Source organism: Ochotona curzoniae, unplaced genomic scaffold (genome assembly GCF_017591425.1).
Source record: "Ochotona curzoniae isolate NIBS_2020 unplaced genomic scaffold, NIBS_Ocur_1.0 scaffold_3208, whole genome shotgun sequence".
NCBI lineage: Eukaryota > Metazoa > Chordata > Mammalia > Lagomorpha > Ochotonidae > Ochotona > Ochotona curzoniae.
In genome coordinates, this window is record NW_024467106.1 from 57,544,496 (window position 1) to 57,571,852 (window position 27,357).

The following is a 27,357-nucleotide window of genomic DNA, read 5'->3' on the forward strand; positions in this document are numbered from 1 at the left end:
ATGCCCCTGGTGCTTGGACCCCTGCCAACCCTGTGGAAGGCCTGGGTTGGCTTTGGCTTTGGCCCGGCTCTGCTCTGGCTTCGGGGATATTTGGATAGGGAATGAACTAATGGCGCTCTATACCCTCCGTCTGTCAGTCTCTGCCTCTCTACCTTTCAAGTAAAGTCAAGGTAAAAGCAAGTAAAAGACTACAAACAAGCACTCCCGTGAGATACTACGTAAAACCTGTTGGAATGATAAAATTTTAAATGCTGCATTGGTGAAGGGTACAGAGCACCTGGAACTCTGACATACCAGGATTGTAAAGTGTCTCACCGTCTAAGTGGTGGGCGTTGCAGGATACTGGGTTAAACTGCTGCTTGGGCAGTCCATGCCGCCTCTGCTTCCTGCTTAGCTGCCTTCTAATGTGCCTGGAGGCTGCAAGTGATGGCTTGCTCTCCTGCCACCCACACTGGGGACTTGGATGGAGCTGTGGGCACCTGCCTTTGGCCTGGCCGATTCCTGGCTGTCATGAGCATCTGGGGAGTAACTGGTGCGTGGATGATCTGTCTCTTCTTCTCTGTCACTTTGCCATGCAAATAAATAAACCTTTTTTTAAAAGCTGGACATTTTCTTCAAACGCTAAACATGTATCTGACATGACTCAGATGGTAAGACTTGAGAGCAGTTTACATATCTCTAACACATTTTATTTTTATGGTTATATAGATGACTCATTTTTCTCCATTCTGTAGATGCACTATAATCCACTAAATTTATCCCTTGTTGATAGACATTTCGACATGGTTTCCTCTTTCATTTCACATAATATCGCAGTGAAAAATCTTGGGTGCCTAGATGATTTCACATGTTTACCAGTCTGCATTCCTGGAAGTAAAGTAGCCAGCTGAACTCCTGGGGCTTGCCTGTAGCCCCCAGGGCTTGTAACATTTTGCCTTCCTGCCATCCCCACTAACAGAACCAATACAGTTGGGATACATGATAGTTGAGCAAGGGCATGTTGAAGCTGTAGAGCATGCGTCTCTACCAAAGTCGATAGTTCTCATGTGTTTAAGGGCCATTTTTTGGGTCAAGATTTGTTTATTCATTTGAGAAAGTGATCAGTGAGATTAGGCTAGTGCTGGGGATCAGAGAGAGAGAAAGAGAGAGAGCTCTTACATCTGCTAATTCACTCCCTGGATGTCCTCAACAACCAGGTTTGTACCAGGCCAGAGCCAGGAGCCAGAGACCCCATCTTGGTCTCCTGCATGGCTGGCAGGGAAGCCTTCCGCTGCTGCCTTTGCAGGCCTCTTACAGGGAAGCTGGATCCGACTGGCACTCCGATGGGGGAGGCTGGTGTTGCAAGTGGCAGCTTACCTGGCTGTGCCATGGCACTGGCACCCAACCATTTGACCTTTTTTAAATTGTTCACACAGTGTTTGCCCTATTCCCCTTTTTAGCAAGTCTTCAGTCTCAGTTTTTTGCAGCATATTACCTATTAAGAATTAGTTCTTAATGTGATTTTTTTCTAGTTGGAAATATTTCTCTTCATACTATGAGTTCTGATTTTTGCCTCCCAGTTTTTTTAATTAATAAGAAATGTTAATCTCTTTGATTATCTGTGGGTGGTGACAGAGACTAATCCCAATGGTGGAGATTCCTATGGGCCCACTCACATGCCTTGATTCTTGGCCAGGGTGCCTGGTACAGGATAAAACTTTGGGAACACCAGGTGACTCAGCCTCTCTCCACATGCCCTTTGCACCCTGCAGATCGGCAGTGTGCGAGGACACCTATAAGTATTGGCGATGCCGCTGTGTTGTGCAGTAGCAGCTGGGGCTAGGCTAACATGGCTGGCTATACTAGGCCACAGTACCCACACACTGAGTATCAGAGCAAAGGATGGGCCATGTCAGGCTGTGCCAAAGCACCCACAAGAATGTGAGAGAACTGGATCTGGGGGCTAATTCTGTAGGGGGCTGATAGACTTGCATCTGTGGAACTGCAGCATGCACTGGTTTGCATGGAAAGCTGGGGGTGGTAACTGGCTTAGCCAGGCTGGGTCACTAAACTCAGCTGACATTCACTGGAGCCAGGGTTGGGAGGAGGCCAGGTTGCACAAGGCATCAGCACCCACTGGCACATTCAAAGGCCAGGACTGAGGGCAGATCATGCCTAGCAGGGTTGTGGCACCTGCTGGCACACTTGAGAACTGGGGCTGGGAATAGTGCTAATAGGAGAACATGGGGAACTCCCCTTCTGTCAGATCCTGATGTCAAGCACAATAGCCAGAACTGGTGACGGGCCAGACCAGACAAGGCTGTAACACTCATCAACATTTATGTGGACCAGATTTGGGGACAGGCTGAGCTGAGCCAGACTAGGCTACAGCCCCTGCTGACATGAAAAGAACCAGGACAGGGTGTGGGCTCTTCTCAGCTGGACTAGGTTGCAGCCCCTACCAGCAAGAGCTGACACTGAGAGTGGACCATGCTAGGCTGGTCTGAAGTACCTGCCAGCTCTCGCAAGGTCCAGGGCTGGGAATGGGCCTGATAGGGGAACTTGGGGGACTCCTCTGCCAGGCTGCAGTTCCCATTGGTGAGTACAAGAGGTTAAAGGCAGACTGTATTGGGAAAGGCTGTAGAATGTGTGTGGGATGGATTTAGGGGTGGGCCAGACTGGGCTAGGCTGTTCCACAACCTTTTTGGTGTGGGACAGGCTGGGCTAGGCCATGGAACCTGCAGTTCAAGTGAGAACCAGGTCTGGGAGTGGGATAGGCTGGGCTAGGCTTTAGTGATGAAAGCTGAAATGGTTGTGGGTCAATCAGGCTAGGCTCCACTAACCACCAGTGGGTGCTAGGACTGGGGCCAGCCATGTCAGCCTGGGTCTGGGCCTTGGTACCCACTGCTACACACAAGATCTGGGGCTGGGAGCAGGCTTCATGGAGGAACTTCAAGGAACTCCCCCTGCTGAGTTGCAGCTCTCACTTGTGAGTGTGAGAGATGGGCTGGGGCAGACCAGGTCAGGCAGGGGTGCAGCACCATTGACATATATGGTCCAGATCTGGAGACAAGCCAGGCTGGGGGCTGGTCCACAGGATACACTGCCATGAACAAAAGCCAGGACATGTGCGGGCTAGGCTGGGTTAGACTTCAACACCCACCAGTTCACATGAGGGTTAAGGGTTAGCCAGGCCCAACAAGAGCTGGCACTGGGGCTGGGCTAGGTTGAGTCAGATTGTACCACCGGGTAGTGAATGCCGAGACTGGGGTGGGCCATCTCAGACTGGGCTACAGCATACAGTGGAACACGCAAGACTTGGGGCTGGGAACTGGCCTGTTAGAGGAACACTCTGGACTTCCTTGCTGGGCTGCTGCTTCTGCTGGTGAGTCTGAGAGCTGGGACCAGAGACAGGCCTGTGTGATCAGGGCTACAGCACCATCAACTGACATGTGAGCTTGGTCTGGTTGTGGACCAGGCTGAATTAGGCTGCAACAGCCGCTGGCAAGTGCTGGAGCTAGGTGTGAATCATGTCAGGCTATACCTCAGTGTACCTGACAGGCACAAGATCCAAGGCTGGGAATGGGCCTGATGATGGAACTATAGGCTGTATACCTCCTGCTACTGAGCATGAGAGCCAAAACTGGGGCTGGGCCAGATCTGGGGGCAAGTCAGACTGAACTAAACTGCAACACCCATGGTTGTGCACAAGAGCCAGATGGAATGTGGGATTGACCAGGCTGGGCCACAAATTAGGCTGCACACACAAAAACTGGAGCTGCAGGCAGATCTGGTGGAGTTCTTGGGGGTTACCCCAACCAGGCTGCAGCACCTACTGATATGTATGAAGACTGGGCCTGTGGTGGGCTGGGCTGGAGAGCAGAACTGACTAGGCAGCTGCATCCACTGAGTTGTGTGTTGCCAGTGCAGGTGATGGACTAAACCTGACCTTGCACTGGCTGGCCAAGGCTCACAACTGAGGTCGCCACAGGTGATATTTCTTGAGAGACTTCCCAACCAGATGATTGGACTCAAACCCCAACCACAGGGAAAATCACAAGAGTGCATGTATCAGGACTGGGCCTCCTGAGTTGCTGATGCCTGTGCAATGGACAGCGGATGCACATGAAGGACATGATAACCAGTTCATCTAGACCAGCAAAGGATGTTGAATGCCTCATTAGAATATGGAAAGCAGAACAAGTTGGACCACTCTCCCGGTCAAGCTTTGCAACATGTTCCTGAGCCTGTGAATACACTAAGGTGAACCTGGTCAATCAATAGACTTCGGAAAGACTTACTCAATCCTGATCCAACAAAGCCAGCAACATCTCAGAACTATCAAAAGAACCCAAGTAACACCCTCGTAGCCTTCTTCCCCCATGCACAGTCGCTGATGTAGCTTGACAGCAAGGAGTGATCTCCTCCTCTCCCCAACCTTGCAGACACAGGAGAAAAAAACAGTTGAAGCATTTGGCCCACCACTTCATTCCTGCTTCCTCCCTGCCCTGATTGGAGACCTACATGGCTGCACATCTCTCTCTACTATGGAAACAATATTGAAAACAAAATTTTTTAAAAATTGAAGTAAAACAAATCTTTTACTCCATTCTTGGCTTTGGTGCAAAATTGGCGGTTGTAAATGTGCTTTGTTTTGAGAGAAAACTTCTCAGAAATATTTTTAAAAAATAAGTTAGAAATAAAACAATGAGTATTTTCTATTCACGATTTTCCTTTTCCTTAGAGAAGTTTCTTAGACATGTTGTTCTCCTGACACATCACTTGCTGCCATCAAATTTACAAAACATATGCATTCAGTTATTATGAAATGAGAGGTGTTGTTACCAGGTGGACAGGCAGAAACATCACCCTAGAAATGGTGGTTTGTACCTTTGTGGTTTTTAGTGTTAGGCTTCTTATGAAACCCTGAAGCCTGTGTCTTTGGGCCTCCTCATTATGAGATGGACGGGAGCATGCTTACAGTGAGAGGAAATGGGGCCTGCTTGCAGAAGGGAGCACAGGGAGAACTCTGACAGTAGGTAACCAAGAGCATGGTTGCTGAGGACACGGAGATGATCCACTCCCCAACAGAGAAACGATTCTTCTTTCCTCTGACCTGGGAGCGACAAGGAGGGCAGGATGAGATACGACCTGGGTTGGAGGAGAGGCCATGTGTAAGGACCAGACCCACAAGACAAGAGAAGGAATGCGAGAGGGTCTGCCGTCTGGCAGTGTATGGCCACACACAGACCAGGGAACTGCGGTCCAGTGCAGGGGAGCAGCCTGCTTGGGGCTGTGGAGCCTGCCGTCCCCAGGCCTCTCTTGACGAGGCTGGACTCGGGACGGCAGGGAGCACACAGAGTGGCAAAGGTTTTCTGCCACAGTGCTGGTGCTGTCCAGATGGAAAATCAGAGAAGCACAATGGTGTGCATTGTTGAATTTGCCAGTCGTGGGTGCGCGCGTGTGGCAAAAATGAAGGGAGCATCAGAGGTGAGCATAAGGCAAAGTGAAAGCTAAGGATACAGGTTGGAATGCAGCCGAAGGGTCAGGGTGTGGGGAAACAGGCAGGAATGGGAGGGAAGTGAAAGTCTGAGTGGGCTGAGGGACTGTGCGGAGTCAGGAGGCAGCTGCAGCTGCACTGCGGAAAGCTCAGCTCGCTTTGGTTCACACCGTTCTGAAAGTGGGGAGGACACCTTCTCACGTGGTCTCCAGAAGGCCGTGCTGGGGAAGCTGCTAGCCCCAGAGAGCATGAGTCCTTTTGGGCAGCCTGCTCTTGTTCTTTAAAACAGCACTTTTTCCTCCCAGTCTCTTTTCTTATTTATACTTGCAGATCTTCTAACTTCTTCCTGTGTGCACATTACTCTCCCCCCCGCCCAAGTATTTTACCTTTATTGTGAATTCTGTCTTCAGGCACACTTCTGTTGTAACACAATTTCTAAATCATGTATTAGTTCTGTTGGCCCTGAATACTTTTTATAGCTCTGCGGTACAGCTTTTCATTTCAGTCTCTTGGTCTATCATCACCTCTGAGTTTCTCATTGATTTCTTGTCTTCCTCCAACTTGTTTCCTGGTAAGAGCTCTTGTGGGAGCCCTCCTCTAATTACCGCATTAGGCTTCCTTAAACACAGGGCAGTGTCCAGCATGCCAGAGTCTCTGTTTTGTTTTGTTTTGTTTTGTTTTTCAGGCAGAGTGAACCACTTGACATGGTTTAGTGGCGTTCCAGTGCTGTTGTGTCTTGCACAGGGTTTTAGCATAAGCCGTTGTCAGGACTTGGACCTGACAGACTTGGGACAGTTAGGTCTCTGGTGGTCCTGTTGTTTCTGTCCTCTACCTCCTGCAGCCAGCACCACTGCCAACATAGGAAGAATACTGACAGTTCTTGAGTGTGCACAGTGTGTGTGTTGGAGGGCGGGAACAAGGATATGGCTCTCTAGAGTGAAGGACAGGACAGCAAGAGCTATATCAGCTGTCCAGGCCCCATGGGGCCCTGCCTTAGTGCCTCTGTGTCTCTGTAGATGGAGGGTAATGATAGTCCCCAGGACACAGGGTAGTGTGGGATTAAATGAGATGCTATTTATAAGCCAGGCAGCACTAAGAGTTGACTCCTCTCAGCAGGTGTCAGCTCCAAGAATTGGCCTTTGACAGACCTCTCCCTTGGCTGCTCAGCTGTCTTGGTCTTGCTAAGCTTGTCTCACTTACCTTCACTTTGGCCTTATTCTTTCAGTACCTGCTTCATTGTTGGGGGTGGCTGGTGATTTTCTCCCTGCCTTCTCCAGCTTTCCTCGTCAAATAAAAACCAGAACCCGTATGACCATCTCCTCATTTTATGGGACTGCCTGATGAGAAAAGGGGTCTTGTTCCTCAAAGGAGGTCTTGATTTTTGCATCTCTAAGTGGGCTGTCTTTTTTCCTTCCAGTGTGGGAAGGCGGGCCATGCTGCTTTCCTCCCAGGTTCTGGGTTGGGATAGAGTCCCAAGACCCACCATGCCATGCCCTGGTTCCTGCTTTTCAGAGATTGTGTCATGCGATATTCCACTCCTATTTTCCATGCTTTCTGCCCTACGTCTTCATCCCTTCCTTCAGTGAATTAACAATTAGCTTTTGTTGCTTTTCTTGGCTTTCAAGAGAGTTTAGGAATGGCTGTGAGCTAACTAAATATACCCTAGAAAAATCTGAAATATACACTTTGAATTTGTAATCAATTTTATGTTTTCAGTGTTTAGAAAGTTTTTCTTTTAGAATACGATATGACTCATTTCCTTTTAAATTTTGTGGTACAATTCCATAGGGTCTGGGATTCCACCCCCCGCTAAGTTCCCACCCTCATCTGACTGATTTTCCCCATATTACAATAGTATAGTCCTTCGTAAGGAATGACTCACTCTTAATCTCTGCATGTCAAATAAGTTTTCAGAGGAACACTTTGGTGAATCCAATATTGACCTAAACTATGTTTTGTGTAATTTCAGGGTGACTTTTGCTGTTCTTGCTAGGGTGGAAATCAATGCCCATTGTGCCCAAAAATTATTTTCACATGTCCCGCTGGAACAGGGAGAGACCAGAGTTCACCCCTCGAGAGTCTCCCCTATGGGCAGGGAGGTGGAAGCGTGCAGGCACTGGGAAGCCCCAGAAAGGGCGAAGGAGCCCTGCCTTGCTGAGCACAACCCACGGCTCAGCAGTGTCTGTAAGAAGCTAGTTGTGCAATACTGGCGGGGAGGAAAAGTGTCAACACTTAGGTTGATTTCAAATATGATTTACCTCCCACTGTGCCTTAAAGCAATTCAAAATATGAAACTCTAAAATCTATGTTTAAAAAAACATGTTTATTAAGCCTGAAGCTTAAGTTTCTATTCGTTTATGAGCAAACTGAGTAGGAAACCTGCAGGTGGCCAGTGTTGCGGGGTTTCCCCAACATCTTATTATGATAGCTTGGGCCCACATTATTCTAGAGGATTTTCTGTTAATGTAGTTGTCTCTTCTTATGCTTTGGAGAGTACGTTCCAAGACTCCCAGCAGACTGCTGATACAGCAGATGGTACTGTACGTAACTCTATGTTGTGTTTTTTCTTATACATACCTTTAATAAAATTTCCTAAATCAGACACAGGAAGAGGCACAACAGCAAAAATGAATAATAGAAGAGAATTATTATGACACTACACTGCTATACAAGTTACATGAGTGTGGAGGCCCTCTGAGCTGCCATGAAGTATGCGTAGAGCGCTGTTACTCTCCTGGGCTGGGAGGAGCAGCACGGCAGGTGGATGTCATCACATGGCCCAGCATGGCCCTTCGTGAATGTATGAGTTGTTTAGCTCCAGGATTTCCTGAGAAGGTTTTTGGTCTGCACTTGAGCACAGATAATAACTGAATCCAAGAAAAGCAAAACCAAGGATGAGGGCAGTGTCCACGCAGTGCACACTGAGCATTTTCCAGTCTCTGTTGAGTGGTTTTTACAAGCTACCCAAAAGAACCTTAAAGAGGAGGATATGCTGATATTGTTCAGTGCTGTGGATAGTTCAGAAGAGGATTTAGCTGTTTGATCCTGCGTTTTGTTCTTATTTTTGTTGAGGTTAGGAGTAGCTTGCATGCTTTCTGCTTCTGTTTCTCTTGAGAAATGGCTTACGGTCTTTTGAAAAATGACTAGATCCGGGATATATTTTACAAAAATTTGTTCCCAGTAAGTTAGAGTTGCTTCATCTTGGCTTGGCTGTGCTCTGAAGAATCCCTCATCCCACTTCATTAATATGAAACAGTTGTTGACTAGCACCCTGAGTCACAGAATCTTCTCCTGTTGTCATTTTACAAAATTTTTGGTGATTTTCCCATGGAGGAATAATGCTAATGAGCTTCACCTTCGTCTGTTTTAGGCACCATCAGATATCATGCTTGCTTTAGCTGTTTTCTGGTGAAAGGTTTCTACTTTGTTTTATTTTTAGTGGGCCGCTGCGCACAAGCTGAGCCAGGAACCTCAGAAAATGGGGGGCCCAGCAGCACTTTTACAGAGGTCTGTGGTCAGTTTCCCATTCATGCCAGCAGCCTTCTGCAGCACTAGCTTGGTGGTTGGAGTGGAGCTGGAGGTGGGCAGGGCGGAATCCCAGAGCCAGTGTGCTGTACCTTGCCTGGGGCCTGCCCTGTGGCTCACTGCTTCTCCAGGGCCAGTTGCCCCTGGGAGCTGATGGAGGTGTGAATGGGCTTTGAAGCTTTCTGGCCCTGTTACTGCTTCTAACAGCAAAGATGGGTAGAGTCTTTCCCTCTCTTCTGTTCCAGTTACCCAGTTAGAGTCTTAGTCACTTTCACTCTGACTGAAACCTCAAGGGAGAGCTATTTAAGGGCTCTTCCTGCCCCTTCCCTGTGGATGAAGGTAACTGGTAATCAGAGAAGCAGCCGAACTGTCAGGTGGAACAAAGTTGACACAGCCCTGGGGTACGGTGCGTGGGGCTGGGCAGACTGCTTCACCTTTCGGTGTCTCTGGTTTTCTGGTTTGTCTAGTGAGAGAAATAATAGTAGTGGCCTCATGTGATTCTTGTAAACATTTTAAGGGATCATATGTTAAATGTCATACTTTAATACTTTCTTAACAAATGGTAGTAATCGATTAACAGTAGAGCTACTCTACCAGAATTTCCCAATTTTCATCACGTATTTTTAGTGAGTAAATAAAAAATGCTTTTGTCTTGTGAAGGTTACTGTTTGGTCAGTTTTAGGAAACACCAAATGTGTTTGCATATTATTTCCTTTATCATAAATAACACATAATAAGCTATGAAGAGTGCTTGCCCAGATGTTGTGTGCTTATAGCTGAGAGAAGACACCTCGATGGGGAGTTTTCCATCTTCAACCCTTCATTAGAACCCTCACTGATGGGCCTGGTGCGGTGGCCTAGCAGCCAAATTCCTCACCTTGCATGTGCCGGGATCTCATATGGGCCCCGGTTCTAATCCCGGCTGCCCCGCTTCCCATCCAGCTCCCTGCTTGTGGCCTGGGAAAGCAGTCGAGGACGGTCCAAAGCCTTGGGACCCTGCATCCGCATGGGAGACCCAGAGGAGATTCCTGGTTTCTGGCTTTGGAGCAGTGCAGCTCTGGCCATTGAGGCTGCTTAGGGAGTGAATCAACAGACAGAAAATCTTCCTCTCTGTCTCTCCTCCTCTCTGTGTACCTGAGTTTATAATAAATAAATGAATAAATCTTTTAAAAAGTGCAGCCCTCACTGATGAGAACTTCAAGGTTCACTTTATAAATTACATCCCAGAGTGCCCAGTCTGCCTTTTGGCTGGGGGTGGGGGTGACGGAAACACAGAAAGAAGAGACAGATTCCTGCCCACTGATTGACTCTCCAAATGCCCAGAACGGCCCAGAATGGGTCAGGGCTGAAGGTGGATCGGGAGTTCCCACCTAGATGGGAACCATGCCATCATCACAGTTTGCATTAGTAGGAAGCTGGAGTTAGGAGCTGGTGCTGGCTGTAGAACCAAGGCACTCCTGTATGAGGTGTGAATGTCTCAGTCTCTAGACTACTGCCATTCATGCTAACTCTTTTTTGTTGGTACAGTCAATACCTTCTAGCAAAGCAAGGCAGGCTGTGATGTGTGGAAGACATTTCTTCCTGACTGAAGCTGACAGGTGCCCTGTGTTTCATGATATACGCTTTCCAATGGGATAGCTGACATGGCATTGTCCTTGTGGTGGGCAGCATCTGGCTTGGCCGCCTGGTGCTTGCACTGTGTAACTCACTCGGATGAGAAGCTGAAAGGTGATGGGAGGTCCCTTCCCGGGTGGTTGTGGAGACATGGTTGCTACTGTCCTGTGCTGTCTCTTGAATCCAGCATGGCGGAAGCCAGAGGCAGGCGTTTATCCCTGGAAGTGATCTGTCTCACATGCTGAGTGCAGGAATGGTATAGTTTATCCGTTAGCGTCTTCACTGTCCGACTGGGAGGTACTCTCAACATTTAGGAAAGTGGGTTTTGTTTGTTTGTTTTGGTTAAGTCAACATGGTAAATACAACTCACAAGAATGGCATTGGAGTTGGCAGTTCAGTAAGTCTGACACTTGTGCGATGCTTTCTCTAGGGAAGCAAGTCAGATGCATTGTATTGTCAGAAATACCATTGCCTTAAAATAGTCAAGACAAGAATTTCCTTTAAAGATGGCTTATGTGTTCGTATTTGTCTGCTATTAGAGTTGTATTTATGTTATACATACATAATTCATACTGCAAACACACACCACAAGACCAAGTACTCCCCAAAAGGAAATGCCCAGCCTTGTCAGATTTGTGAGTTAGACACTAATAAGACTTTGAAATCAGTTGTCTCTTTATTTATGGTGTATGATATGACATACATAACATGCATTGCATAAATCCCTGGGGATTAAAACAGAAACAGTACAGCGCAAGTGCAGAACAGATGTCATCATCACTGCATTCTGACAGTGTAGGAGGTTCCGTTGTCTGATGCGTGCATGCCCTCTCAGAAGGGTCCTTGGGGTTCGCTGGGTGATCACTTGAGTGGGCTTGGGTTGAAGTCTGTTAATAAGAATTCAGTTTAGCTCAGCTTGTTGATGGCGCTTTCCCTGCACACAGGAGAGCTGTTTTGAAGGATGAGCATTTGGTTTCTGAATGACTCCTTTCTCCCCAGGTCATTTTCTGTGACCAGCGTAACCCAGATGGCGGAATACAACCCGTGCCTGGCATCAGCTGGCTCTTTCTCCTTTGTGCTAGGCATTCTCTTACCTACACAAGAAAACTGTGGAGTGTTGTGCAAACACTTCACCTCTAGTATGGCATCGACCCAAGCCTAGGGTATGCTGAAATGAACTGTAGGGCATCTGAAAGCTGCTTTGGTTTTGCAACAGAAACTAACACTACAACCAAAAGGGAGCTCCCCGGGGGGATGAGGGGAGCAGGGGCCATAAGAACTCTCTCGGTAGCAGGAGACTCTAGACCCGTGCTGTCTTGTACTGCAGCCACTAACCACAAGTGGTTGTTGAAATTTAAATAGATTAAAATGAATTGAAATTAAAACTTGAGCCCAATCTTGTTAAACATCAAGTGCTCAGTAGCTACCAGTGACTCCTTTTCCAGCCTAAGAGGACCTGCACCTCTACTCCCATCACAGCAAGGGTCAGGACAGCTTCCCACCGCTCCCCTGGGGTCGGCATCCACATTTATATGCACAGCCATTCCTCCCATTTCAAGAGCTGCTGTACAAGGGTGGACGCGTTGGTGTGGAATGGCTTGAGTGATTTGCCTAGCACGTGTTGCCTTGGGATAGGTGGGAGGTTTGGGCATAAGAAGTGTGTAGAAATCCTCTGGACCTCTCAGCATGCACCCTGTGTTTACAGCTCTTGAGACCGCACACACAATGGCACAGGGGCGAGCAGTACTGTTGGTGGACAATGTCGGCCCAAGGTATACCAGAAGTGTCTTAACAAAAATCGCTTTTAAAAGTATGATTTCATCTAGCAGGTAGTATGTATCAGTGGTATGATTCAAAAGGTACAGCAGTGTTTTAGAAGATAGTTCTTATTAAAAAACCACATGTAACTTTTTAAATAGCTGTTTTTAAGGAATAAAACTTTGATGCATCTGTTTCTTTAGCAGTTTGTAAGGCAATTCGGTTTTCTGCAGTAAGTGTTGGCGAAAGTTATGTCACAAAGGGTTTAGTTCATTGCCGGTCTTTATTTGCAATGGGAAAGCATATTTAGTGATCAAGGTCTATTTCACTGCTCAGTTCTTAAAAGTGTTTAAGTGTTTGCTAAATATGTCTTTAGCGCAAGCCACTTACAGTTCAAACTAATATTTTCAGATAGGTTCTGTTCTGATAAAACCTCATCTATTCTTTTTTCTTTATCTCTGTGGGTGTGTGTGCACGTTGTTTTGCAGCAGCTAAAAGCCTCAGGGAACAGATAGTATTACAACACTTTAAACAATGGTCACAAATTGAAGAATAAGTATTTTTATGGTTTTGCAGGATTGAGTCACAATCTGTTGGAAGGCAGTAAACAAATTGTGCTTGTTCACATAGCTCACTCCCATTTGACCCTGCTGCTTTCTGTGTGAAAGCTAAAGGAAGTCAGCTTTGTGAACATCCAGCCCTGATCTGTCCTGAAAGCTCTTGCCTAAACTCTCTGACGGCACGTTCCGCAGGACTCGGTTGCAAAGGTCACAGTGATCAAAGCTGTTGTATTTCTTCTCTCAGTTCAAGGAAACAATAACCTTAAATGGAGCTTTCTGATTACAGGATAGAATATGTAAGTGATTTCAAAGTGATATTTACTTCTAGAAGTCAGAGATCATTTGTAATCATATCAGTGCATCTGTGTCATTTTGCACTGGAAGTGTTTGTGTTGTCTTTTATTACTGAGGTTTCTTTCTCCGGGAAGCCATTAGAGAGGGGAAAAAATGAAGACTAGATTAAAGAAAAAAAAATTTTTAACTCAACATGTTCCATCTGTAGCATGCCTTGTAATCCAACACTGTAAATTACGATCAGTGAATTACATAGGACATTACAATTGATTGTGTCAAACAGAGCTTTCCGTGGGTTTAAAGCAGGCAGTGCTTGGTGTTATTTTGCCCTAGAGGGCTGTGTTGTGATACAAGGGCTGGGGTTAGAAGGTTGCTGCCTGCCCCCCCCCCGCAGAGGCCCCCAGAGTCTGCAAGCCCAGGAGACGGCAGGAAATCCAGGGAGGGGGAGCAAAGTGGATGGCTTCAGAGGTTTTATTACAGCCTTCTCTGGCAAAAGCTGGCTGTGGTTAAACCTTTACTGATAAGAGTTTGATACTTCAAAGTCAGTTTATTTTAAGCAGTATAATCTCAGGAGACTGTTATCTAGGGAAAAGAATTCTTTATGGGAAAAGAATTCTTTATGTCTTGGGATATTTGATTAAATGATGGGCAAATCAGTAACATGGATAGGACATTTCACGTGTATTTTCATTTGATTCAAATAATATGCAAGCATGAAAATACGGTCACATGATTAAATCTGTTTTGGCCCTAGCGGCTGCTAATTGCCTTCCTTTAAAAAATGTTTCCCTTTGTTGTAGAGTCCTAATTTTAGTCTCTGTGATGCCAGAAAACACTCAGCAAGCGGATGACTTTTTGGAGCCTCCTGTGACTACCTGTGGCCAAGATCTGTCAGTGAGACGTCAGCAGAAATGGTTGGCTAGTGCTTGATTCATGGCCAAGAAAATGGAGTTTTCTCCTGCCCTTCCCCTTTCTTCCTTCCTACATTTTGGTTTCTGGATGTGACAGTAAGGCTTCAGCAGGAGAGTGCGGGGGCCAGAGTGGGGGCTGCGTTCTGCTCTGGATATGGCTCCAGTCTCCCTTGGCACATGTGTGAACTGGAGCTGGGCACACCAAGCTGGGCTAGATGCCAGCACCATCATGTGCTCTGGAGAACCTGTGTGGATGTAGGATGGACTAGGCTGGGTCTCTACCCTTACTGAGCTGTGTGTGAGCAGTGTCTGGGTATGGATAAGTCTTGGCTGGACTGAAACATTCAACATCAAGAACTGGAATGGATTGAAGGCCAGCAAGGAGGAACCACTGGTACACGCAAGATCTGGCATAGGGATAGGTTCTGATGGAGGAGCTTGGGAATCTCCGCAGTCAGAACACAGTCCCTACAAGTGAGTGCAGGAACCACGATTGGAAGCAACCCAGACCAGGCCAGAGGAAGATAACCACTGGCATAGGTCGGGGGTCAAACCCGGCTAAACTCGTTCACATCACCTGCTGGTAAATCCGAGCACCAGAATAGTGTGTGAGTCAGGCTGGGTTCAGTCGCGACACAAACCAGTACACATTATAGAATGCCAAGGTGGGGTGAGCCGTACCAGATGTGGTTACAGTGTCCAACCAGCACATGTGAGAACCAGGGAAGGAGGGAACGGAGCAGGCAGGGGGAATGTGGGCTCCCCTGCTGAACAACCACTCCCACTGGAAAGCGTGATTTGGGATGGGGCAGACCAGACTAAGCAGGGCTACAACACTGGTGGGCCTCATGAGAGCTAGATCAGTGAAGGGCCAGATTGGGCTGAATGTTCCGACTGGTATATGCAAAAATTAGAGTGGGTAAGGGTTAGTTGGGCTTTGCCGCAGCACCAGCTGGCAGAGGCTGGTACTGGGAGCTTAATCTATCAAATTAAACTCCAGAACCATCTGGAGAGTGCACAGTCCAGAAGTTGGAGTGCCCTAGCAGGGAGATAGTGGGCACCTCCCTCTTGGGTTACCACTCCCACTGGACAGCATGAAAACCAGGACAGGGGCAGGGTGGCTAGACAGAAAGCCACCTGCCAGTATGTGTGTGGGCTGGATAGTAGGGTTGGTTGGGTTGAACTAGGCTTCAATGCCAATGAAATGTATGAGAGCTAAATGGGATATGAAAGAGACTGAACAAGCCTGCAGTTTATATTGGTAAGCATAGGAACCAGGGTAGGGGGCAGGCCTGGTGGAGGTTATTGTGGAGTCACCCCAACTAGGCTGCAGCTCCCACTGGTTTGTGTGAGGACCGAGTATGAAGTGGGCAGGATCGGGCTGGACTGCAACACCCATTGGTTCATGTAGAAGAGCTAGAAACAGAACTGACCCAGCAATTGATATGAGCAGCATGTGCATAAGCTAATTGGGGTGACGGACTGTGCCAAACCCTGTACTGGCAAACACACACAGGAATCAGGTCTGGGATCACCTCAGACGAAGTTTCTTTGGAGATCCTTCCAAATGAAGTGCTGATCTCAGAACCCCAACCTTGAAGAGACTGTCAGCCAGTGGATCCTGAATAGATTTCATCGCTATTGAAATGGCGAGATTGGCAAGCAATTCAGAAGAGCAGTTGTTTAAGAAGGAAGTTGATTTAGGCTCACGGTGTTGGAGGTCCACAGTCCAGGATGGCAGCACCGTTGATTGGCATCTGATGAGGGCAGTAGATGGCAGAGTGTGGGGACAGAGAGGACCCCAGGAAGCAGAGAAGGAAGTTAGGCCAGAACCAGTCTTTTGGAAAAAGTTTTAAAGATTTGTTTATTTGAAAATCAGAGTTCCAGAGGGCAGGGGGTATGAGAGAAATCTTTGACTTGTAAGTTCAGTCCACAAATGGGTGCACTATCTAGGGTTGAGCTAGGCTGAAGCCAGGAGCCTGCAGCTGCTTCTGGGTCACCCCTGTGAGTGCAAAGGACCATGGGCTTGGACTGCCTTCTACCACTTTGCAGGTGCATTAGCAGGGAACTGGATTGGAAGTGGCACAGCTGGGGCCTGAACCGGCATCCATACAAGATGTCAGCACTGCATATTTAACCATGTGAAAGCTTGAGAACTACCTTTAAAAGGCAAGCTCCCAATGACCCATCTACCTCCCCTTGCCCTCTCCGTCACTCTAATTAGATTCAACTTCCACCTTCATTAGTATCATTAATTTATTACAGTGGGATTTTAAACATCTACATGGATTGGACCGTCCAATTCCATTCACTCTATGTTAGTTGCTCCTTGGCCAGGCATTAAAACAGGAAATGTATTCTAGAAACCGTGATTTGTACCTCTTCATTTTCTCATCCTGGCCACTGCACTGAATTTCAGCCAACTGTGATCACCTGCAGAGGTCTCCTCCTTGTGTCAGCCCAGCAACCCTGTGACCTCGATGACACCCACTGTAGCTGCTGCATCTCATTGCAAGACCCCAAGTGTTCAGTTCTCCACATACCCTGCGAGCTGCTGGGCCCATGAGCATTGTTAATTCTGTCATCTCCCTCCTTTACCCTAACGTAATCCCCACATCTGGTTAGATGGCACCATCCTTTCTAGTAACCACGTCCTTGCAAATGATCTTAACAACCCCCTATAGGGGGAACTGTAAGAATTAAATGGACTTGCTTTTTACCCATGAACTGCTCGAACAGTTTGTCCAGAGACATGTAGTACCAATGTGTCAGCTTTTACCTTTGCTTAACTTTTCCCCAGTTAAGCTGCTATGCACATAGCTATCAATTTCTGGGGACAAGGGAGGGGGAGCTGGCAGGGAGAGATCTGTGCTAATCCGTTTTCTGATCGCATGCTGAAATGCGTAATTAAGTTTGTCTAGCAGTCCTATTATATTTCTCGGATGTTTGCTTTTCTACTTTACAAAATGTGTGTTCAGTTCTCTTTCCTTAGTCCAGACATTCATGGACAGGAATAACAGGAGACCCCATTTCAGCTGCCTTAAACAGTAAAAAGAAAAAGAAAAAATCGCCTGTGATGTTTCCAAAGCCACAAAGTAAGGCACCATTAGGATGGGTAACAGTGGCAGCTTAGTGACGCCCCTTTTCCATGCCTGTGTGAGTTCATTCATCCTGGTTGCAAGGTGGCTGGCGTGGCTTTAAGCGTCACATCTTGAAGGAAGCTGTATGTTTTCCAGGGGTCTTTATTTCAGTAGACAAATTATTTCCTGGAAGATCCATGCAGTCTTTATTGTCCAGTGTGTGTGTCACTTTACTGTGGTAAAATGATCCCCTTTACCCTGCCCATCCCTGTTCACCTCCCACTTCGCCCTCACGTGGAGCTGTCCTCCTCTTGGGTATGCCACTCTCAGTGCCACCTCCAGGCCTTCACCCTGTTTTTTTTCCTGATTCCTGTGGCTGACGAGTGCTGTTTGTGTGTTGGCTGTGCTTTCTTTCCTGATCACTGGCCTGAATGAGCCGTGGATGAGCCTAGGATGCTCTCAGAACTTTGTCCTGCTGGAAAATCCCTCCACAGCTCTCCCCACAGTCCGCTGCTGTCCTGTCTGTGTGCTTGCTTCCTGCTTGTTCTCTTCCCTCCCACCTGTAAGATGGTCTGTCTGCTTCGCTGTGTTCAGCACCTGGGACAGTACCTGCCACGTACTAGTTTGTACAACCAATAAATAGTTAATGGTTGTGTTTCAAATAAATAAAACAAACACCCACCCAGCTTGATTTACTTTCTGGAGATAGGAGAAGCTCATTGTGTTGTTGAGTCATTTGTGTTTAATGAAGTACAGGTCACACAATGGAAGCCAGGCATCCGAGACAGCCGACTCATCACTACCCTTTCATTACCCATGAGTCCAGCAGGACCCATTCAGGGCCCTTAGTGCTGGGAAATCACATCAAGTAGTGGGGACCTGACTTGGGTGCCTGCCCAGCTATGTCACATCCAAGAGGAGGATGTCCTCTGTGCCCACCCCTGCATCAGTCCCCCACCTTGGCCTCAGTTGCAAGATCCTCTGTGGTCCAAGCCACATACAGTAGGAGGGAGCCAAGAGGTATCAAAATCAAAACCTGTATTTTAATGGGGGAGGAGGAAGACCAAAACACAACAAACATCAAGAACTTTGGGAACCTTGCCTTGAATTTTCCTTCTGAGCTTGTTAGGGCTGAATACAATAGCATAACCAGCTAACCTTCATCTTCTGGCTCATGACAACCTTAACTTTTTCTCAGACCCAAGTCTTTGTTAAAGAATGGCAGTCTCCCCAATGTTTTTTTAGCAAATACTCCCAACTGCCCAGTGTCTTCCTGTCTCCCAAAGAGTAAACCCAGACGATCACCAGCGTCTAGTACGACTGTGCCCTCCAACAGTGCTGGCCTCACTGTGCCCTGTGAGACTTGTGCACCGGGTGCTTTTCCTGGAGATGCATCCCCAGACCATGTGGGACTCCTCACTCCTGGACTCCATTTCAGAGTCACCTGCTCCAGAAACCCTCTGCTCAGTGCCCACCCTTCACCCATTAGTCTGCCCTCTTCAGTCAGCACGTATCTGTTTCTCTGGGGCTTCCCTTGAGAGTGCACAACTCTAGTGGCAGGGGCTTGTTCTGTGCACAGCTGCGTTAACATCTAGTACATGCGTGTTGAAGGAACAAAAGCGGTGTCATCTTTGAAGTCGGTTCCAAAAGAATTCCAAAATGATCCTGCATAACAAGTTCACAGTGTTCGAGGCTTTGATTGCATATCCTCACTGAGTTTTGCAGATTGTGTTGCTTTATTTAAAAAGAGCCATCTCTTACCTCATTTTGTAAGTGCCCAGTGACAGATTCCCATGTGTCTTCAGCTGAATGTTGGAGTCTGTTAGAAATACTAAGCCTTATACCTGCATCGTGATGCAGTCCATGAAGGCGCTGCCTTCCACACTTGACCCATTTGAGTTCTGAATCTTTCCAACTACTCCGTTTATTTATTTTATTTTTATTTTATTTTTACTTGAAAAGCAGAGTTACAGAAAGAGGGAGAGACAAACAAATAGGGGAAGAGAAAGAGGTCTTCCAACCACTGGTTTTCTTCCCAAATGGCCTCAATATCTGGAGCTGTGCTAGTCTGAAGCCAGGAGCCAGGAGTTTCTTCCAGGGCTCACACATGGGTGCAGGGGCCTAAGCACTTGGACCATCCTGCTCTGCTGCTTCCCCAGGCACATTAGCAAGGAGTTGAGTTGCAAGTGGAATGTCTGGAACCCAAGTCATTGCCCCTGTGGGATGCCAGCACCAGAGAGACAGTGGCTCTGCCCTTCAGCCACAGCACTCTGTTCCACTTCTGATCTAGCTCTCTGCTGTTACACCCAGGAAAGGGGTGGGAAATAACCCAGTTATTTGGGCCCTTGCCCAATATGAGAGACCTGGATGGCGAGGCAGATTCCTGCCAGGTTTTTGTTTTACTTTAAAAGGCAGGAATACAGCCTGAGATACCGCCTGAAACTCATGTTGGCAGAGCCAAGACTTAAAGCCTTAGCTTTTATGGCTCACGTGTTAGGACCAAATGTAGCCTTTCTTTCTAACACAGGGTACAGATGCAGGACTCAGTTTCTGCTGTTGTTCTGGACAGGTCTCCTGTAGGTCACAGGACACCATAGGATTCTGTGCTCTGAAGGGCAATGGGGCAACTCACAAACAGTTGCTTTTATGGATGAAAAATGTGCTAAAAATTCACTACTCATGAAAAAGATTTGAGGTATTTGTTTTGTTATTTCCTTTTTAATAGGCAAAAATTGACTATATTTATGGGATAAAATGTGATTCTCTGGTCTGTGTAAATATTGGTGAAAGATTCAGCCAAGAAAATTAGCATATTCATTACATCACTAGCTTTTTTTCTTTTTTTTCTTTTTTTTTTAACCTTCGAGAGAGCGTTGCGAATCTCATGTTTCCTAGTTTTTGCAGTGCACAATGCATTGTCGTTGACTGGTGGCTGTCTAGCACAAGCCTTGTGAACCATCCTAGAAGTTACCAGCTCCTGGTTCACAGTTCACAGTCCTCCTGGGACTAAGTAATACTGCGGAGAGCTTTGTGGGAGTGTGGGGGCAGTGTGATCCCCAGGTGTGTAGCTGATGGCTTGGGGAACTGCAGAATCCCTTCTGAACACTGTTGGGATGCTTGGGTGTGATTTTGAGTAGGTTCCTGCGGAGCTTTGTGATCCTGAATGACAAATTTAGTGGCAGACCAGATGCTTCCCATTCCGCTGGACATATGCATAGTTTAAATTCTGCTGCTCAGTTCCATCACTCACCAGTGTTATACCTAGCAATCCTGAACTCAAGAATACCCGAGGAGCCAGCACAGTGGCCTAGTGGCTAAATCCTCGACTCATGCACACCGGGATTCCAGTGCTAGTTCATGATCTGGCTGTTCCACTTCTCATCCAACTGACTGCTTTCCTCTGGGAAAGCAATAAAGAATGGCTTAAAACCTTGGGACCCTGCACTCGCATGGGAGACCCAGAAGAAATTCCTGGCTCCTGGCTTTGGATCAGCTCACCTTCAGCCATTGTGTCTACTTGGGGAGTGACCCAGCAGATGGAAGATCTTTCTCTTTGTAAAATCTGCCTTTCAATAAAAATAAATAGATCTTTCTACAAACAAAAATTCAGAATTATTAAAAATAAAAGACTACCTAAGAGAACAAAGCCTGGCACGTGAACTGTTAAAATACAAAATCTGGCTGACTGAAATATGACACACTGTCTTCATTTTTATTTCACTGTAATACTGGAGTATATTTTCAGAATTAATAAAAGATAAATTAGAGCATGTTTTTCTCTAGAGTCTTCTTTGCATTTGGAATGTGTAATCTGATGCTTTTTTGTCCACACTGAGGCTCCAGAGGCATGGCTTGTCTTCCAGATAGGGAAGCAGTGCTACACTGAGCGTGTGTGTATGTAATTATGGAGATGAAGAATGAGTTCCTCTCTGCTGATTCTCTCCCCAAGTGACTGCCACTTCTGAAGTTGGGATGGGCTGGAGCTCCAGGATTGGGGTCCAGGAACTCAGTCGTCTTACGTGAATGAAAAGGACCCGGTTACTTGGACCAACATCACTACTGCCTGCCAGGGTCTGAATTAGCAAAAGGCTTGAGTGAGGAACCAAAGCTGGGTTGCCTAGCGACTTTGGTGTGGACTGCAAGTGTCATCTTAACTGCTGCCCCAAAGGCATGCCTCTTCATTTCACCCTAACTTCCATAATTAGCAGAAGTATTGAGTTTCATTTACTTCTTAAACACAAAACAACTGTTTGTACTTGCTTTTAAAGTGAAGGAAAATGTTGGAATTAGATCAATTCTGTTTAGAGTAACTATTTCTGTGATATTTGTTAGTGTTGTGGTTTCCCTATGAGTCATGTTTAGTTTTTTTTGTGTCATGTTGTACTGTAACTTAAATTTGTCACGTTATACTGTTACTTCAAATGCCTTTGCTCATTTGGTCATTATAAAGATAAACTCGAGATCATGTCACTTTGTAAGATTTGAAATAATGAATTTTGTATTCCTGAGGATAGTAGGGGACACTACCCTCAGGTCCGTAAATGTAAATTGGGAGTACAGGCCCATCCATCTTAAGTCTTCAATCTCTGCATGCTGATATTTATGTATTCATATCCACAACAGCTTCATACATGATAGCCGAAGGGTGAGAGCAGCTCAGATGTCCAAATGATTAGATAAACAAAATGTGGCATGAGGGTATGCGGGAGGTGAATAGAATATTTCTCTTTGAAAAGGAATGCCATGTTGTTAGTAAGCCTTGAGGGCGTGATCCCAAGTAAACCCACCCAGTTACATACAGACAAATGCTGTGTGACTTCATGCGCACAAAGTGTCTGGAGTTGATGATGTGTGATGTCACTGAAAGGTCAGGTCTGGGATGGAGTGTTAGACGGTGAACCAAGTTGAAGATTTTCCTGTGCATTGTTCAGTGTGCCATTTCCAATATGTCAGAAAGCTTTCTGCAGTGCCCTGCCTGTAACTTCCACACCAAGGCCTTCTGGAGACTTCTGTAGGAATCTTCTTCAGAAACCAGTGAGTTGCAAGCCATTCATTTAAGGGAGTAAATTTTTTTTTTTTTTTGGTCTTGTTGGTTTTCAGTTATAGAATGTGACTTTGTTAGATATTTTTGCAAAGTCATCATTCCTGGAGATTGATATTATGAACGGAATGATGGGATTAATGGAAGCGTATTTGATAATCTTGCAAGATGTTGAGCTTTGGTTCAATATAAAGTACAACACTTATTAGTAGTCAAAGTCAGGGCCAGTGCCATGACATAATGTTACTTCTCACCTGTGGAGCCAGCATGCTGTATGGGCACCAGAGTGTGTCCCAGCTGCTCCACTTTATGATCCATCTCCCTGCTTATGGCCGGGGAAAGCAGTCTTTGGGAGATCCGAAAGCTCCTGGCTCCCAGGTTCGCACCATCCCGGCTCTATCCATGGTGATCAGATACTGACCAGAGTGAGCCAGAGACTGACTCTCCATATCTCTCTAATTTTCACTTTTAGGTAAAATAAGTAAAATCTTACAAAAAAAAAAAAAAAGGATAGAAGTCACCTTTGTTGGTTTGGCCAATCTGCCTTAAGCTTTTCGCAGAAGCCAAAGAATCCTTTGCTAAAGTCAGTTTCCTCCAAGTTCTCACGAGCTCTCTGAGTAGATGTTACCTGGATCATATTTGAGGTCTTCAGGAGGCTCATGGAAAATATGTGTTATGAAAAAAAAATGCATGTGGACTTCAAAATATCTTTGCACCAAAGCAAATATGTCTTTTTACTGTTGATTGAGAGTTAGAGGCGGCGCGAAATGTGCATGAGGACGCGCGTGCGTAAACACCATCCTTTTGTGAGAGAGTGAGAGCGCGGAGAGGAGAGAGCGAGAGCAGTAGGTGGTGGGGGTGAGACACTCACACACTCATAATGTTCTCTATGTCTGTATCCTCATCAGCCAGCTATCAGAAATATCAAATCACTGACGGGATTGGGCTGCAGGCGGAGCTGGCCGGCCGCGGAGGGGGTGGAAAAGCTCAGACTTCTTAGTACAGGCTTTAATATGGGGCGGTCGGGGGGGGGTCGGGGGGGGGAACGGTTCATGGGGGGAGGGGGTCCTTCTGCCGATGGGGGTCAAGTGAACAGGGGGGGGGGGGGGGGGGACTGAAGGGACGCGGCCCATCTGTAATTGGGGGGGCAGGTTTAAATGCCAGTAAAAATGTAGGGTGTGGCCCAGGAGGTGTCAGGGGGGTCATTCCTCTGGTAATTGGGGTCAAAACAGGGGCGCTGTGAGAAATGGAAGATAAGTCCATGTCCCGGGGAAGGGGGCCAACGTGTAATTGTGGTATGGTATTTTTATGCAGGGGGGGGGGGAACGGGGCAATGATTTTGTAGAATAATTGTTAAATGAAGGTGTTGGGGTTTAGGGAACCCGGCTAAGGAACCGTGGAAGGTGTTAATTGGTATTTTGAAGGAAGGAAAAAATTGAATGGGGGGGGAGAGGATATGGGAGGTAATAGTGTATTTTTAATGAGTGGATGGTAATAGGTTTAGTGGTGTGTGGGGGGTGGGCAAGGTGAGGGGTGGTTGGAGGGGTGTTAGGGTGGTGGGGGGTAAGATGATTGATGGAGAGGATGGGGGGGAGGGGGGTTATGTGGGATAGAAGGGGGGGGGGGGGGGGGGGAGAGGGGGGGGGTGGGTGGGGGGGGGGGGGGAGGGGATGGGGGGGGGGGTGTGAGGGGGGGGGGGGGGGGGGTGGGGGGGGGGGGGGAGGGGGGGGGGGGGGGGGGGGGGGGGGGGGGGGGGGGGGGGGGGGGGGGGGGGGGGGGGGGGGGATGTGGGGGGGGGGGGGTTTTGGGGGGGGGTTATTGTGGTGGGGGGGGGGTGGGGGGTGGGGGGGGGGTGGAAGGGGGATATAGGGGTTGGTGGAGTGTGGGAGGTTATTGTGGTGAATGTGTATGGAATATTTATGGATGAGGGGTGAGTATGGTTATATAGGTAATTTGGGGGAAAGTTGGATGAGTAGGGGAATAGGGGGGGAGTGGAATGATAGATGAGAAGTGAAAAATTATTGGTGGTGGGGGAATAGGATTGGAATAGGGAGAGAGGGAAAAAGAGTGTGGAGGGAGGGAAGTTACTCACATAAGGACAATGGGTGAGGGTGTATTTTTGTGAGAACAACTTCAGTGAGCAGAAGCTGGGAGGGTCCATCAGGACACTGAGGACAGTAATTGTTTTTTTATTATTATTAAAATAAAAGCACTTTATAATTCATTCACCTTTGGGAATTCTCTAGAAGGATATGAGTTAGAGTTTTCAGAATCTGTAAAGTTTGTCTGAGCTGAGGCATAGGCTGAGTGCAGTGCGACTGGGTCTCTGGTTCCTTGGGGTGGCACTGTGCTGTCAGTGCTGTTGGCCTCACGGTGCCAACCTGGGCGGGACCGCAGGTGGGATTCTGCAGCACACCAGCTACATTGCCAGCAGGTTCGGTGCAGCAATCAACTTTGTGCTGCTCTCATGGAATTTTTGATGTTATTTTGTCAATGAATTAAGAAGCTCTGTTTTGAGATAATTTTCTGACTGGCAATTTTGTCGGGTAAACTTTGGTCCCTGATTTCTTTTTCTCCGTGAAGAAATGTAACACTGAATTACTGAAGCTTAAAGGCACGAGATCATGGCCTTCCTCTCCTCTGTACCCCAGGGGGCACCCAGAGATTACCCCGTGCCATCGGAACGTCCTTGGCCAAGGAGCTCATCTTCTCCGCACGTGTGCTGGATGGCCAAGAAGCCAAGGAAGTGGGCTTGATCAGCCACGTCCTGGAGCAGAACCAGGAGGGCGATGCTGCCTACAGGAAGGCCCTGGACCTGGCACGCGAGTTTCTACCTCAGGTGCGTGTGATTCATTTCTCATCACTTCGTGACAGAGGGAGTAAGATGCCATCACCTCATACACCTGAGCCTGGTGACTGTAAAACCAGGGATCCTGCGTTGTGTTAGTATTTAGATTTCTTTTTTTTTTTTTTCAAAATTAAAATTAGGATTCTAATCTTTTGTTAGTAACGAAAATGGAGATGAGAAACATATTGATTTTTGAAACTCGCTTGATTCTCAGGAAGGAGTTGGTCCCTGCATTTGCCACACACACGGGGCGCATAGAGAGGTACACCTGTATTCATTAAGTGCTGCAGCCTGGGAAAATGGTGGCCTCCAGGAAAAACGCTGGCAAGCATGGGACTTAGGAAGGAAATGTAGATAGGGCAAATTGGTCAAAGAATCACCTCAGGGAAAATGACATTTTTTGTGCATTAAGCTGTCTCTCCATTCACTTGTTAGAATCTGTTATTGTATGTGGTATTTAGAGCTTGCCCTGTGTTTTTACTCAGGACCAGTCAATTCAAAATGCAACGTTGATATCACATTTCCTCATCCTTAAACAATATGTTGGGAATTTAAAGTAAGATCAAATAACCAAATTCTGCCTGGGCCATTGTGGCTTTTCTCTAGGGCAGTTAGCAAGTTTGGTCTCCATAGTTTGGTGTCCATATCACACGCTAGTACTTCCTTTTTGCATGGGGATGTAGTTCTTCCCCCCATGACCCAAGCACAATTTCGAATGACTTATTCAAACTTTATCTGTGCTGTGGGAGCCTTGCCGAGGGGATACATCTTTCTTAATCCACATTTGTGGTGGCTAGGTCTCAGTGCTAATGGAACAAAGCTGTGGAGTCCGTGTGTGAAGTGGCTGACACTGGATCTCCAGAGACTCATCTCCAGCTCGAGTTTCTGTCATATCCCCTGGCTAGCGTGGCTGGAGACAGTCTCTGCTCTCCTTTCCCTTGTTCTTAGGGAGCAGCAATGAAGAATGATAAACCTACAACTAACCTGCTGACCTTTGAGAATCTAGAGCTTTGCTGTGTGATGCAGTACTGTGGAATCTGATATGGTTATTACAATTACTGGTTAATTAACAATTTGAAAGGTTCAGTAAAGAAATCTTCTATCCAATGCCCCAGAACCATTGTTGCTGGTACTATGAGCCCAGCAATAGGAATTTCTGGGTTTTACTGAGATGTAAATCATTGTTTGTATAAATAGTAATTAAAAATCTTGTTTATAATTTGCATTTTAGGGACCTGTTGCAATGAGAGTGGCAAAATTAGCAATTAATCAAGGAATGGAGGTAAGCTCCTTAATATTTAAAGCTGTTGTTGGAGTGGATGATGGAAATTTAATTTGAATGAACCACATTGAGTTGTGTACTTGACTTTTCATTGTTCTAAAATGAAACTATTTGAATGTTAATATTACTGAAAGCTATTGAAATTCCTTCTAATTAATCATTGATTTTATTCTGCTGGTAATTATTGCTAATTCACTGTCACAGCCACAGTTAAATAATTCCACCAGTGTCCTGCTGCTTATGACATGCTTCTTAGGTTTTTTTAAGATTCATAATATTTATTTGAAAGACACCAAGAGAGAAATAGAGCTCTGCCATCCTCTGGTTCACTCCCCAAATGCCTGCAGTAGCCTGGTCTGCTTCAGGAATAAGGCCGCATCCTGGAACTTAATCTGAGACTCCCACAATGAGAGTACTTGGATCATCGCCTGCCTACCCAGATGTGCATTGGCAGGAAGCCCAAAACAGGAGCCGAGCAAATACTCAAAGCCAGGCATTTCTGTGTGGGTTGTAGGTATCCCAAGGACCATGTTAACTATTGTATCAAATACCTACCCCCTCAAAAATGCTTATTTTTTTATAGCATTGATATAAGAGATTTATTGGCTAGTAGTTTATAGAAAATACTTTCAAAGTGTGTTCTTAAAATCATTATCATGTTACAGAGAACTTTCAAGGAGGACTTACTAGCTCAAAGCTGAGTCTAACTCTTCGACGTTTAAATTCTCTATGAGCCTTCTGCTAAGAGACAGATAAGCAAGGTGAACCTGTAGGGTGCCTAGGGATTACCCTAGGACGTGACTCCAAAGTCTATGAGAGGGAAAGCAGTGGAGACATCCTGGGTACCCATTTCCTTTGAATTTTTAGCTGCAGTCATTAAATTTTGGTTGAATTAAGGGAAGTTTGGAGAAAGACACTTGTTTGCAGACTGGGGAGTTATTATGTCTTTCTGTGCTAAGGAGAGA

General features: G+C 46.7%; 1 protein-coding gene across 2 annotated transcripts in view; it reads left to right on the forward strand.

The window, feature by feature from the left end:
* Nucleotides 1-27,357, forward strand: part of AUH (AU RNA binding methylglutaconyl-CoA hydratase) — a 153,572-nt gene that overhangs the window by 119,584 nt on the left and 6,631 nt on the right. For both annotated transcript variants that reach the window (XM_040963423.1, XM_040963424.1), the window contains 2 exons: nt 24,914-25,101; nt 26,342-26,392. In XM_040963423.1, coding sequence (XP_040819357.1) covers nt 24,914-25,101; nt 26,342-26,392 — 239 coding nt within the window. The remainder of the gene's footprint in view (nt 1-24,913; nt 25,102-26,341; nt 26,393-27,357) is intronic.